General features: G+C 42.2%; 1 protein-coding gene across 19 annotated transcripts in view; it reads right to left on the reverse strand.

Moving 5' to 3' along the window:
* Positions 1–12,780, reverse strand: part of TCF7L2 (transcription factor 7 like 2) — a 196,261-nt gene that overhangs the window by 35,145 nt on the left and 148,336 nt on the right. Inside the window, exon 1 of one of the 19 annotated variants that reach the window (XM_073904193.1) lies at positions 1,166–1,420. The exons of the other annotated variants lie outside the window; for them this stretch is intronic. Within the exon in view, the coding sequence (XP_073760294.1) occupies positions 1,166–1,288 (123 nt within the window). The 5' untranslated portion in view covers positions 1,289–1,420. Of the gene's footprint in view, positions 1–1,165; positions 1,421–12,780 lie in introns of those variants that run through there. 19 annotated transcript variants of the gene reach the window in all.

The raw sequence follows: 12,780 nt of genomic DNA on the forward strand, positions 1-12,780 counted from the left end.
CAGTGTCAGCTTGCACTGTCTTTCCCCACGATTCTGGACAGTTCACACAATCGTGGACTGAACTAGAAAAGTTGCACACGACCAGAAAGGAAAACCAAGCCATACCTGGGAAGTATTTACCACTCTGTGTTCTAACAGGATATATAGGATTTAATTCCTGATTTTGACAACATAAGGACTCTTACAGGCTGTTGTAGATTTCATTTTTTTTCTCCCTCTCCCTCCCCAAATCGGATCTAAGAGCTGGCTGACCACTGCAAAGGTTTCTGTGCTTGGCCACTCCACAACAAAAGACAGTAATAAAAGTAATCCTAGGAATCGCCTCCAAATTCGAGAATGCCCTGACAGCTGTGGCAAAGGATCTGACCCAAGAGTTGAACAGAGCAGAGTGTAACCTAAGCCCCAAACTGGTGTTGCAAAAGGACCTTCTTCCTAATCATTAACACCACAATGGGCTGTCATGGGTCTCCTGCTCAGGTTGCTGAGGAACACGTTTTCTGTTTAAGTTTTTGAAAATACAGACACTGTGGGCAAGACGGTAGCCCTAAAAGGCCGGCATCTGAGTTTGAGATGGAAAATAAATAAAACTAAAGACAGCGCAACAGAAAGTTAGCATTAAATATGAAACCAACACATACAGTTTACAGAAGCCCTGCTACTGTCAGAGCCTGAATGCTCGGCCGTCTCAAGCTCTGAAAGCATGCTCCTCTCTGAGGCAACGTCACTCTCCCTTCTTCCAGTGGAGCCCACCCTGGTGGGTGAAGGAGAAAAATTTGTTAAAAAAGAAATCCTCAACCCCACCACCCCTTTCCGGATCCCCAGCTTCCTGGAACTTGGGGAGCCGGCTCTGCAGGCTCTGCATTGGTATATAGCTTAAGGACTGTGATGAAAGTCAAGCTTTCTCTCCTCCTCATCTTTTTTTCTTTTAACTCTTTCTCCCCAACTTCCCAGAACACTGCTATGGGAAGTACATAGGGAAAGGACACAGCTTGAGTTGACCATTTATTCTTGGTTTTGTTTTCCCCTTCCCATCGTCTGAATTTAAAAAAAAAAAAAAAAAAAAGCACGGAGGTTTAAGGGTCAAGACCATAAGCAAGGACACGAACACACACCCACACACACCCACACACACCCACACACCCCCACACACACACCCACTACTCACCCAGCAATTCAAATTGAAGTGCCAACTGCCCAACTGCTGGAAAAGAGAGAGCCCGGAGGCCACTGGGCCTCCCTTCCCACTCACATCTTCCATCCCCACTAAAACTGTATCCCTAGGGTACATACTAGCCTTGGTCTTCTTTCTCTCCACCTCACAAAAAACTTTCTCTGCACCTTCAAGATGGGACTGGGCCAGCTTTTTTCCTCCTCCCTGACTGCTTTTCTCACTTTTCTTCTTCCTCCGAGCTTCCCCTCCCTTTATGCCTTTCACTTCCAGAGCTGGAAAAAAGCATCTTGAAAGAGAGAGAAGGCTCCAAATTTCTGCCCGGTTTGACTCAAAATGCTCTGAGTTCTCACTCACAGTTGCCCATCATTGTTTTGCTAATTAGTCCCCCTGCACACACATCATCCCTCAAAAACCAAAACCAACATAGAAAAAAAAATAATAAAGCAAAAAGAAACCTAATAATCTAGTTCAACTGGTTGCAAATGGAATTTTCTTTTAAATTATTAGAAGAAAAAAAAAAAAAAACCTCCTTCTAGTTTCTAATCTTCACCACTACAAAACCCGTGAAGGAAGGGGGAAGGCCCATGTTCCCCAGTCAGCTCAGGGCACCTAAGCGAAGTCCCCCTCCCTCACCCGTTACCTTGGGCAGCGGGGACAGGGGACAGAGCTACCGCTAAGAGTAGCTAAGAAATTACGGTCAGCCATGAGGGAAAATGATCAACCCAACGCAGTAGGCAGGCACTTTATCGGCAAGATTGTCAAATCCCTCAAAACAAATTTCTTCGAGAGAGAGAGAGGGCTGCACTGCAAGAGGAGGAGGGAGGAGGGAAAGTATATTTTCTTGTCATGGTGACACGGGAGTGATACTTGGTAGGGCCTGGTCTGCCAAACACGCACACACACCCTCTTTTCTTTCTAGAGTAAAAGACTGCGCTGGAAAGATTTTCAACTGACCTCTCTGGAAGCAGAAGCACGTAGCTTCCTGTGTTTCCTGGTATTCTAGCAGTCACTTGCTTTTTGACTGCTGAGTTTTGTGAGCTTTCTCCAGAATGAGAGAGAGAGAAAGAGAGACAGAGACAGAGAAAAGAGAAGGCAAAGGAATGCAAAAGGCTAACCCTAAATCCCACGAACCCAACTTACTTTTCCTGGGGCTCTCATAGGATCCAGGGCCGGGTACATTGGTGTGGGTGTAACTTAATTGGAGTTGAGAGACTCAGACATCACAGGCCTGAAATCGTCCTCTTTTACATGAAGGAGGGGAGTGAGGGAGGGCGGCTTCTCCAGGAGGGGGTTAAAGATAGAAGAAACTTGGAGAGGACCAAACGAGCCTTTCGGGTTCTCTCCCACCCCAAGTATTAAATAATTTCACCCTGTTCAAAAGCAAACACACAACTCCGATTTGCATGTAGGTAAGAAAACCCCCCTGCTGCCACATGGGATCTTGGATCTGTCTTGCTTGAAGCAAGACCAGTGGCAAAGATTTGGTTTCTTCTGGCGGCAGGACACCTAACATCGAGGAGATGTTTTTAATTTACCGACCCGACCGCCCAGCTGTTTATAGGACCCTTTTCATGACGTTGGTCTTTAATACACCAGATGAGTTAATAACCCTCACTCCACCCCACCCCACCTCCCCGCCCAAAAGAAAAAGAACAAAACAAAAAGGCTGGAAGGGCTTAAAGATAACAAAAAGTGAGAATTCTTAATTTTCTTCTTTTCTTCTTTTTAAAAATACTGCTCTGCGGCCCCTCTTTCTAGACTTATCCGGCCTTCCTGTGTAAGTGTCAGGCAGCAATCTTTAAGGTCCTTAGTACCAAAACAAAACCCTGCCATTTCCCTTTACATGGCGGTTAACAAAAGCAATGAGCCTCCAGTTTGACAAGTAAAAAGCCCCAACCACACAGTTCCTAATTGCCTCCCCTCCCTCTATTCACGAGGACCACCGCACTCCACCAGCTGCCTTTGTCCCACATGCAATTTCTTAAGTAAACTGCAAGTTTCCCTCCCCGCTGATGGACAGCTCCCAATCATTCAGCAACAATAACTTATAAAGTGCAGCAAACAGGATGGGCAACTTTGACTCAGTATTTTCTGGCTTTCTCAAAAGACAAGGAAAATGGAAACAGCAAGATGAGCCAACACATTCCAGACAGACCTCCTCCTCCTCCTCCTCCTCAAAAAGAACAGGGAAATCTGGCGAATTTCTTCAAACTCACTCCTCCTAAAAAACTGCTTCCGGATTATCTGCTGCCCCATCGCCCTATCCCGAGTCTGTCCCCAGGGTGGCCCAATGTGTCAGAAGAATATTTCCAGGAAAAAAAAAAAAATCAAAAGGTGATAGGATACTGAAAAGTTCTATGGGATTTTTTTTTTTAAACTTCTCCAAACCAAAAGCAAACAAACAAAAAAGAGCGAGAGCTTCCTCTGCCTTTAGCATGAAATCCCAGTCAAGTGTTGGAGAAAGAAGGTAAGGAGCCAGAGAGATTGCCCATTTACGCCCCACGGTCCTCACCCCTCAGCAGCAGCGAAAGTTCTGGCGCTCTGTTTTTAAATAACGAAGTTTGAGACGGGCGGAAGGGGAAATGGGTCTTGCACGAATGTATACAAAAAGTAGAAAAATGCGGACCCTCTACGAAAATATTTGGGGATAGGGAGGAAGGAGGGGAGCCAGGAGGGTGGAGCGTCTGTGACTTTAACTTGGTGGGCGAAAAGAAGCGAACCCCCCGCCCCACACTGTCACTTCCGAGTTCAACAATAAGACTAAAGCCGGTCTGCATTGTCACGAGCTAAAAGTTCGGAGTAAAAAAGTATTGTCATTTTCTCTTTTTCGTTATTATTATTATTTTTAAGAGAGTTAAGGGAAAAGAAAAAAAAAAAAAAAGACCTACTCCACCATCGGGCACCTTACCAGTCAAGGGATATCAATCTTAAAAGTTATTGCAAAGTGACAGCGAACCGGGTGAAGGCTGAGCCCGGGAGCATGCAAGGCACTGGACAGGCAAGGGCGCGGCAGGCGGCGCGCGCGCGGGGATGCAGCGGGTCGGCCACCGCGCGCCGCCCGCCCGGCTCCCCGCGCCCGCCCGCCCGCCCGCGCCGGCCGCTTACCATCTAGAGCGGGTTGCGGGGCTCTCCTTCCCGCCGCCGGCTCGCGGGCATGCTGCCGCGCGCCCCGATGGCCGCCGACGGCCCGCGCCGGCCGCAGGCTCCACTGGAGGGCAGCACCCGCCCTGCAGCCGCGCGGCGCGCCCGCAGCACAGGGGAGCAGCACACACCGGCAGCGCCGCCAGACAGGATGCTCACGCACAGTTCCATTCACAGAATTATCTCGCTTGATAGGGAAGGGCACAATAACTGGGATCTCCCCCGATTCCACAACAATCCACCCCCCCAAAAAAGGGAGGGGGTGTTTTTAAAAAAAAAAAAAAAAAAGGCAGGGCTTTCTTACTCCTTCCCCCCCCCCAACCCGGCATTCAATCAAAAGAACAAAGCCTGATATTTTGTTTGCCAACTTGGCAAACATAAAGGCAATTTCAATAGTCCAAAGAAGTTCACCTAAGTTGGAGAAAGTAATGCTTTGCAGTTCTCCAGTGAAATTAAGCTTTAATAGCTATCTGATGCCATTCATAGAAGGAAATGGGGGGAAACTAGCTGAATTTAGATAAAGTTAGAGAACCACCTCACTCCTAAGTTTTCTGCCTGCTGAAAGTACCCTCAAAATTCTTGACAACATCCAGAGCTTAATTATCTTACTGAATTCTTTTTTTTTTTTTGGTGGGGGGAAATACAAAAGCCAAAATATACCATTAAAAACACCAATATGTAAAGGAATTCAGAACAATTTACTGTATAACATTTTTCATGACTAACTTAAAAAAAAAAAAAACCTACCGAAACTTGTGGATGTGTTTCTTTAAAGCAAATGGTCCTAACACATATTAAACCACCGCTGCGCCTCTTCTAAGCATAGTAGGAAAAAATGACTATTGATCTTCAAATAGCGATAATTGAAAAGATCAAAAAGATTAAACAAAATCAAGAATGTGCTGACTTACCATGCTATGCTTTTTTGTTGCAACTTTGTAGAAATTTCACTCAAAGAAACTGCATCAGAGGTGTCAAATTTTTTAGCGGACTGTGATCGTATTATTTCCGCAGCCCTGCCTTCCAATGCTTCAGAACTTTTTTCCCTTTCTCTTTTTTGTTTGTGGTACCTAGCTTTTTGCTATAGACTTTAAAAGCCTTCAGCTCAGCAAACCAGCACAAATTATCTTGCCACCTTGCACAGCTCTGATGCTTTGGCCGCTAACTTTGGAAGGGCCTTTACTACTGCATCAAAATTAGCATTGTCAAAGCAGTTAATGAATATTAATATTGTATTTGTCATTGGAGCCGGCCCGTTGCTGAACTCCGAGTCATCCATCAGGGACAAGATTAAGAACACAATTATTTCTGACTGACAGGGACCAAATCTGCTAGAATTTTTTTTTTAAACAATTCGGGGGGAAAAAAACCCACAATATCATCATCTTAAGGTGTCTCCCAAGAGACTGGGAACCAGATTAATACGCTTTTAATGAAGTAGAAATCATTATGTATGAAGGGGAAAAAAAAAAAAGATGTACTATTCAAGCTATTTAGTTATGGTGGCGGCTAGAAATTTAAAAAAAAAAAATGCAGACGGCATATCTTTTTCGACAGCTGTCCAGATTTTATTCATACTGTTCTAAAGAAAAAGACGACCTTTTTTTTTTTTTTTTTGAAATTTTTTCCTTAAAAAAAAAAAGAACAGAGAACAAGCGATTCGTCCCATCTGGGATAATTTTCCATGTCTTCACTTTTACTGTAGCAGCCCAGGAAAGACAGCACGGTAAATAATTCCTACACAAATTTGACAAGAAACACCTTCATCAGCTCGGCTCCTTCCACCTCTATTCCCCAGATTCCAAGCACTGTCTCTCTCACTTTATTCAGGATGAACCATTACATTTACAGAAACTCTTACATTCCCTTTAGCAGTGACATCTTTCTGTAATAAACACAGGAAACAACACAACTCAACGAAAGCCTGCTCACACACACCGCAGATCTGGAATCACCATTACAGAGAGAGAACCCAGGACACTCCTGAGAAGCCAAGATTATCTAATTTGTGGTGCCGCAAAGTTGACGTGTAACTTTTGCCAGAAATTAAACTAACAGAAGCCTAATGAACTGAACCATCAACCCGGTAGCAGAAAAATGTCTTCCGAGATTATTTAAAACAGAACTTTCTCTACAACATAGACACAAGACTAATGAAAAGGAATTAAGTTTAAAAACTTGCAGCTTACCTGGCATAACCAAAATATTTGAATTCACCAAAATCATTTCAACATCTGTATGTCATGCAAAGTTCTATCATGTATAACCATATGAGACACAAATACACACATGGATCTATATGGCGATTTCCTAGATGTTTTAGGAACAGCGTACTTCATTGGCTTGCTCCATATAAATTGTCTTCGAGATGATATTTCCACCCCCTTTTCGTATTTTAAATGTGGTAAAAAGGGGAGAACTAAAAGGGATAAAATGACAGATGTGATGGTTAATCTTACCCAATGAATCGTGGGGGTCTAGGTAAAGCCGTAATGGCCACTGAGCTAATCTACAACACCCACTGACCACCCCACTGGCCTTCTAATACCATTATCAACCCTTAGATGAACATTCTAAATTAGAGTTTTGTTCGAAAAGGGTGTGAATCTGACCTTCGATGCTGGGAAGCCGGTGCTGTACATACAGATGGTAAAGTTCTTATAAAAAAATTTTTTTTAAGGTTTCTTCTTTCTAGCGATTTGCATCTTTGAACTCTGGATCTTTACACCCTCCCCTTTGCACACACACACACACACACACACACACACACACACACACACACACACAAACCCTCCCCAAATCCCCTCCTGTAATAGCCACTGATGTCATCTCTACCACACACCCCACAATGTTTATGCTTATCCGTAAGAAGGACCTAAACAAAACCCCTGAAAACAAAGAAAAATCCCCAACATACACACAAACATTCTCCCTTGGCCCAACTTCTCTTCTCTCTTTCAATTTACCAGCACCTTTACCTATTGGTTTCTTTATGCCCAACAAACCTTTGGAATATATCATAAAAATGTATCATATCATAAAAATGGGGAGACGTGAGACAAGTTATCTTATAAGGGATTGGAGAAACAGAAGAAAGAATCCATGTGTTTGCACGCGCATCAAGCTGTGCTATAAAGAAGGGAAGAAATTTGGGGCTAAGATTTCTCCTGAAAAGGTCCTTTTTTAAATTTTTTAAGTGGATCAAAATGGACTTGTATCAAATTATTATTGCCTAGATAGTTATTTACTTAAGGAGATATTCCCGATGCTACTTTAAAAGAAAAAAAAAATAAACATAACCCCCCATGATGCAAACATACGTTCAACACTCCCTTCAAAAACCACAGACATATTTTGTACCTTTTTTTCACCCCACATCATCCCAGAAAACCTACAGTAGTCCTTATGCAGATCTCCCCTTTATTTTAGAAAGGTGTGTGCATGTGTTTCTCTTGTCACATGTTTGTTATCTATACCAAACGGACATACGGGCAAGCACACATACATGTGTATCCAGCTGAAGGTTTTTCAACATAGACTAGCTTCCAAATAACTCACGATGTCTAAATTCAGGACCCCTTGCTTTATTAATCCACAGCTTGCCCATTCCTGGCCAGAGCCTGTGTTTTCAGGGTCATGGATATATCCATAATCTGCATCTTTGTGCACTCTGTACCAGAGTTGGTAATAGGCAGCTTTCTCTGCCTCTCTCTCTCGGCTTCCCCAGCACGACTGCATCAGCACTAGTATCAAATTAACTCTCCGACTTTGAAACTTATTGATCTGCTATTAAGACACCAGTGAACTTGATGAAATGAGTGCTGTAGGTGCAGTCATGACTTCAAAGTCTAGCACAGCCACATAAAGCAAGCGCCTTTGATCCTAACTCGGATCTACTGAGGGTTTAAAGCCCAGCTCTCCCTAAGCTGCCCTTCACTCTCGTCATGTCTGATGTCTTACCAACTAGTGACTTGATAATGTTAATAATGCAAATTTTACAAATGATTTTTACAATGGCAAAATTAATTATATGAATTGATGCTTCTTTCAATAGGGGCTTCTGCATTTCTCTCCCTAAAACATAACAATTGTGGTGGCGAAAAAGGGACACGGGGCCAGGTAATTCCGGACAACATTTTACTGTCTTCTTTCTCCTTTCCATTTTGTACTTAAAGCTAAAATAATTAAGTAGAAATTCGGTTAATAATCTTCGTAACTTTTATTCTATAATTCTCTTATCCTAGTAAATATCTACTATGGAATAGAAGTAGCCTCCTTTCTATATAAGGTTTCTATGTTTTTATCACGAAGTCAGTACGAAATCCTTATCTTTGTGTAGAATTTCTTCCTGATAGTTACCAAAAACCCAGGGTAAAGTTAATAGGCTTTCGTGCCCTCCGTTACTTTGTTTTCTAATTAGGAATTATCTGAAATGGTACACAATCAAGAATCAGCTTCTGTGACATGAGAAATTTACGCACATTCTCTCTCAATCTAGCGAAGCAAAACTTTTAATCTGCCAATTTTTTTTTATCACCAAAGAATATGTCTTTGAGAGTAATTTTACCAATCCCTTCAGTAAATATTTTTAATCATTCATATTAAAAAAGACATTTCGGACTTGAATTCTCTCTAAAAAGAAAGGTAAACCGTGATGATTCTCAGTTTCACTGAGAAGTTTGGTTTAAAAGAATATGAAAGGTTATTACATTCTAGGTTAAAAAAAAAAAAAAGATCACATATATGACCAGAACAGCAAAATTTAAGCAGAATTGCATCTTGATACTCCCGTGAAGAATCAATATCTGAGAACAAACCCTTTGCCAAGAGGTTGTTCTTTGTATGTTGATTTTGGACAGAAGAAATGTCAGTAGTTCAGAGGAAAATACTACTCTACTAATAGAAGCTTTATGCGTCCCTTTTGATTTTGCAGTATGTTATGTAATGTTCGTGGTACTCCTGTTCTGAATCCATTCATACAGGAAGAAACTAAGGAGTTACAATGGATACATTCTACTTAACATTACAATGTGCTTTCCCCATTCCAAATGTCAGGGCTGCCCCCACCCCAAAATAACAAAACATAACGCAAGTTAGAAAGGATCATAATTTTAACACTTGCCTTCATTCTAGCGTGTGCGCTCGTGCGTATGTGTGATCCAATTAGTTTGTTTTCCAATTTGATTGTTATCATAAAATTTAAGTAGTAGTAACTTTGTGTTAGTGTTTTCCTCCTCCCACCCACCCCCCAATGTTGATACTCACTTAACCTACTTGCAATTCTAAAGAAGTCAACACTTGATTGTGACAACGTTCAAAAGAATTTCCTCTGCCACTAGCACAGTAAAAAAACTTTCACCAATTAGTGCAGGAAAAAAGGAGGGAAAAGCCACAGTGCTGGCGCTCAAAGAGCCAGGCCTTGCGGCAAATCTGTCATGTCGAGAGGATTGATCAACAGGACGGCAATTTCTAATGGCATGTTGTCATGAAAAGTCAGCCACAGGGAGCCACCTGCTTTGCTCCTCACAGACAGCTAGGAAAGGAAGGAAGAGTGTGGGAGGGGGAGAAGAGGGGAAATGCTCTCCACTCCTACCCCTGCCAGTTCCCTTTTGCTAACAATTTTGGTAAAGGTATCATGATTTTTCATTCGGTTGAAATATGTCAAGTCTCCAAGTGTATTACCCTTCCTCTAAGATAACTGTGGTTTGAAGGCTGACTATTTTTACCTCAGTCCCTTTTCCCCCCATTTTGAGAGGGGACTGAGTACCTTTATTATCCTATACTCCTTCCCCCTTTTTGTCAACCAGTACTCTTTAGATCAGGGGACATCTATTATGGCTTTAAATCAACAAGGAGCATCTTCACTTAACAAAATCCAAGTTTGGAAGATTCTGGAAGACGAGAGAGAGACGGTGACACCATCAGGTGTCATTTTTCTAAGCCAAACGTTTAGCCAATTGAACATATGTGCCAGTGCTGTTGGCCTCAGATGTCATGGGCTCTGCCTCATTGAGAAAGAGTTCTGAAACTAGGTATTATAAGCTGTGACCAAATCCATTATAATCTACTCTGGCAGAAGTCATGCAGATAGCTTTTTGTTTGTTTGTTTTTGCTGTACATTTTCTTGTGCTCACTGCAACTCAATATTCCACAACAATTTCCAACTTACCCTTGAAAACAGAAGAGGTCTGCCTTTGAATACTCCTCTAGAATGTACTGTTTTCTTGGTACCCAAGACTCTGATTACCAAACACTCCAAAGAAAAGGACATTCCTTCCTCTTCCAAATGCCCTACTCAATGGCTCTCTAGTCATTTCAAATAATGCCAAAGCTGATTATTAGTACCACAGATACTCTCTAACAGTATTACTCCCCCAAACGTCAAGCTCTTCAAGGATCCTAGAGGGACTCAACACAAAATCACGAGATTTGAAAAAATGCTTTCCCGTAGACCTGATCTTAGAGAGTTGATTTGGTTCCTCTCCATAAAAACTGGTAAGACAAAGGCCATCTTCACAGTCTCTGTGAGGATAATCCAAAATATCGCTGTGACCTACTGTCCCTGGCAATTTTCATGCTTTAAACACTCACAAATATACTCACCCCTCAATCTACTTTGAACAAAAGAAAAAAGTCAAATAAAAGTTAAAGAACTTTTAAGTTCATGAAACCAAACCTCACTTGGCATGCAAATCACGTACTGTAACCTTTTATTGGCGGGGCCTCTGGTCTCATCAGTCGATGAAATTCTCAGCCCGCGGCAACAGCTTAGCCGAGGGACACAGACCAATGAGAAAATATTCATTGTGTTAGCATTTCAAATGGCGAGAAAGGAAGAAGAAGCGCTAACTGATCACTGCCCGTGGAATTAATTGGATATTCCAAGAATAATGTCTCTCACTGAAGATCCTTGGAGGCCGAGCGCTGGTCGAGATCACATTTTGTGCGGCGCCTTCAAAAAGAGGCCGCTTGGGGGTACTGGACATATTAGGGTTTTAGCGCATTTCCCTAAAGGCCAGAAGATAATCAGATGCACTGAACCAAACTCAACTAATCCAATCCATAATTATACACACAAATCCAATAAACTTTGCCACGTTACTGGAAAATTAAACTATTATATTAAACTTTCAACAACTTACCAAGAAAACTTGAAGGGGCACCATGGCTAAAATGTTTCTTTTGGGGGTCAGGGATGCGGGGCCAAGAACATTATTATTTTTTTTTTGCTTGCAAGTTATGGCCTTCTGTTATGTTCGAGGACTGATCTTAGTGCCAACTCGGTTTCTTTATTCAAAGAGGGATTTGCGTTTCGGCTTTATTGCACATAACCCAAGCATTTGCAATGACCCTGACCGATATTAGTATATCTTTCCTTAAGACACATCTTAATCTAACCTTTTTAAGACTCTTTTGCTTTCAAACTCAAAACAGCATAAAAAATAAGCATTGTTGGTGGCCCTGGGAGCCTGAACTAAGGCCCTGGCGTGGTCCGAAGCAATCGCCCCCTGGATAAACAGCTGCTGGTGAAACTAAGTAACCATCGGAGACCAAAAGGTAAGGAGGGAAAAATGAGATTAGGAACTTTCCCAAATGTTCCATCTCTCCTATCGACCACTGGCCTAGCGTGAGGTGTCAATTTTGACTCCAAAGAATTCGCAGCGGTCCCATTATGCAGTCTCTGCTCTCATTGTAAATTCTGTCAACGAAGTCAATCTTATTAACTTCCGCACTGGTTCACACATGACATTTTCTTCAATTTTCTTGCTGACATCAAAAACATCAATTAGCAGCCCGAAAATAGGAAGGAACGAATGACAGCGCCTGATAACGTCGACTATTTGAAGCCAAGGGTAAATCTATTCTCCAGTTCTGAATGCGTTCATTACAATTGCATTTTCAAAGAAGACCTCCAAATAGCAAAGAGAATTAAATTTATCATCTAGAAATGCCTAGAAATTGTTTTTTTAATCCTATGTCTATCTCTCAATCCCAGAGCGTAATACAAAGTATCGCAATTGAGTTTTATGATAACATGCCCCAACTTTAATAGAAAGTTTATAAAATATGCAGCCTGGACCACACTTATTATCAAATAGCAACTACAAGGCTTGGGAAAAAAATTCCCCCAACAGATTGCAGCCTTGCCTTGTAGGGTCCGTCCATTTTCCTGGGCTGTCACTGTTTGCCAGGCAAACGTGTAGGTGAACACACACACACACAAACACACACACCAGACAACCAACTGGTTGAAAAGTTTTTTAAAAAGAAAGAGAAAAGGTAATTAAGCTCTACTGTTCAAAACCCAAAAGTTTTAAAGCAGCCAACACTCCATGTCCCTAGACAATTACAATCGTCTTACTACCCACATACCCTCCTCTTTCTCAAGGAAACAAGTTTTCAAATAACATCTCCACCGCCCCAACACTGACCACCCCAAGACATACGTGAGCCTTGTCCAAACAGTC

The sequence above is a fragment of the Callorhinus ursinus genome, unplaced genomic scaffold, assembly GCF_003265705.2.
Source record: "Callorhinus ursinus isolate GAN/ISIS: 27379988/994484 unplaced genomic scaffold, GSC_fseal_2.0 scaffold20, whole genome shotgun sequence".
NCBI classification, from domain to species: domain Eukaryota; kingdom Metazoa; phylum Chordata; class Mammalia; order Carnivora; family Otariidae; genus Callorhinus; species Callorhinus ursinus.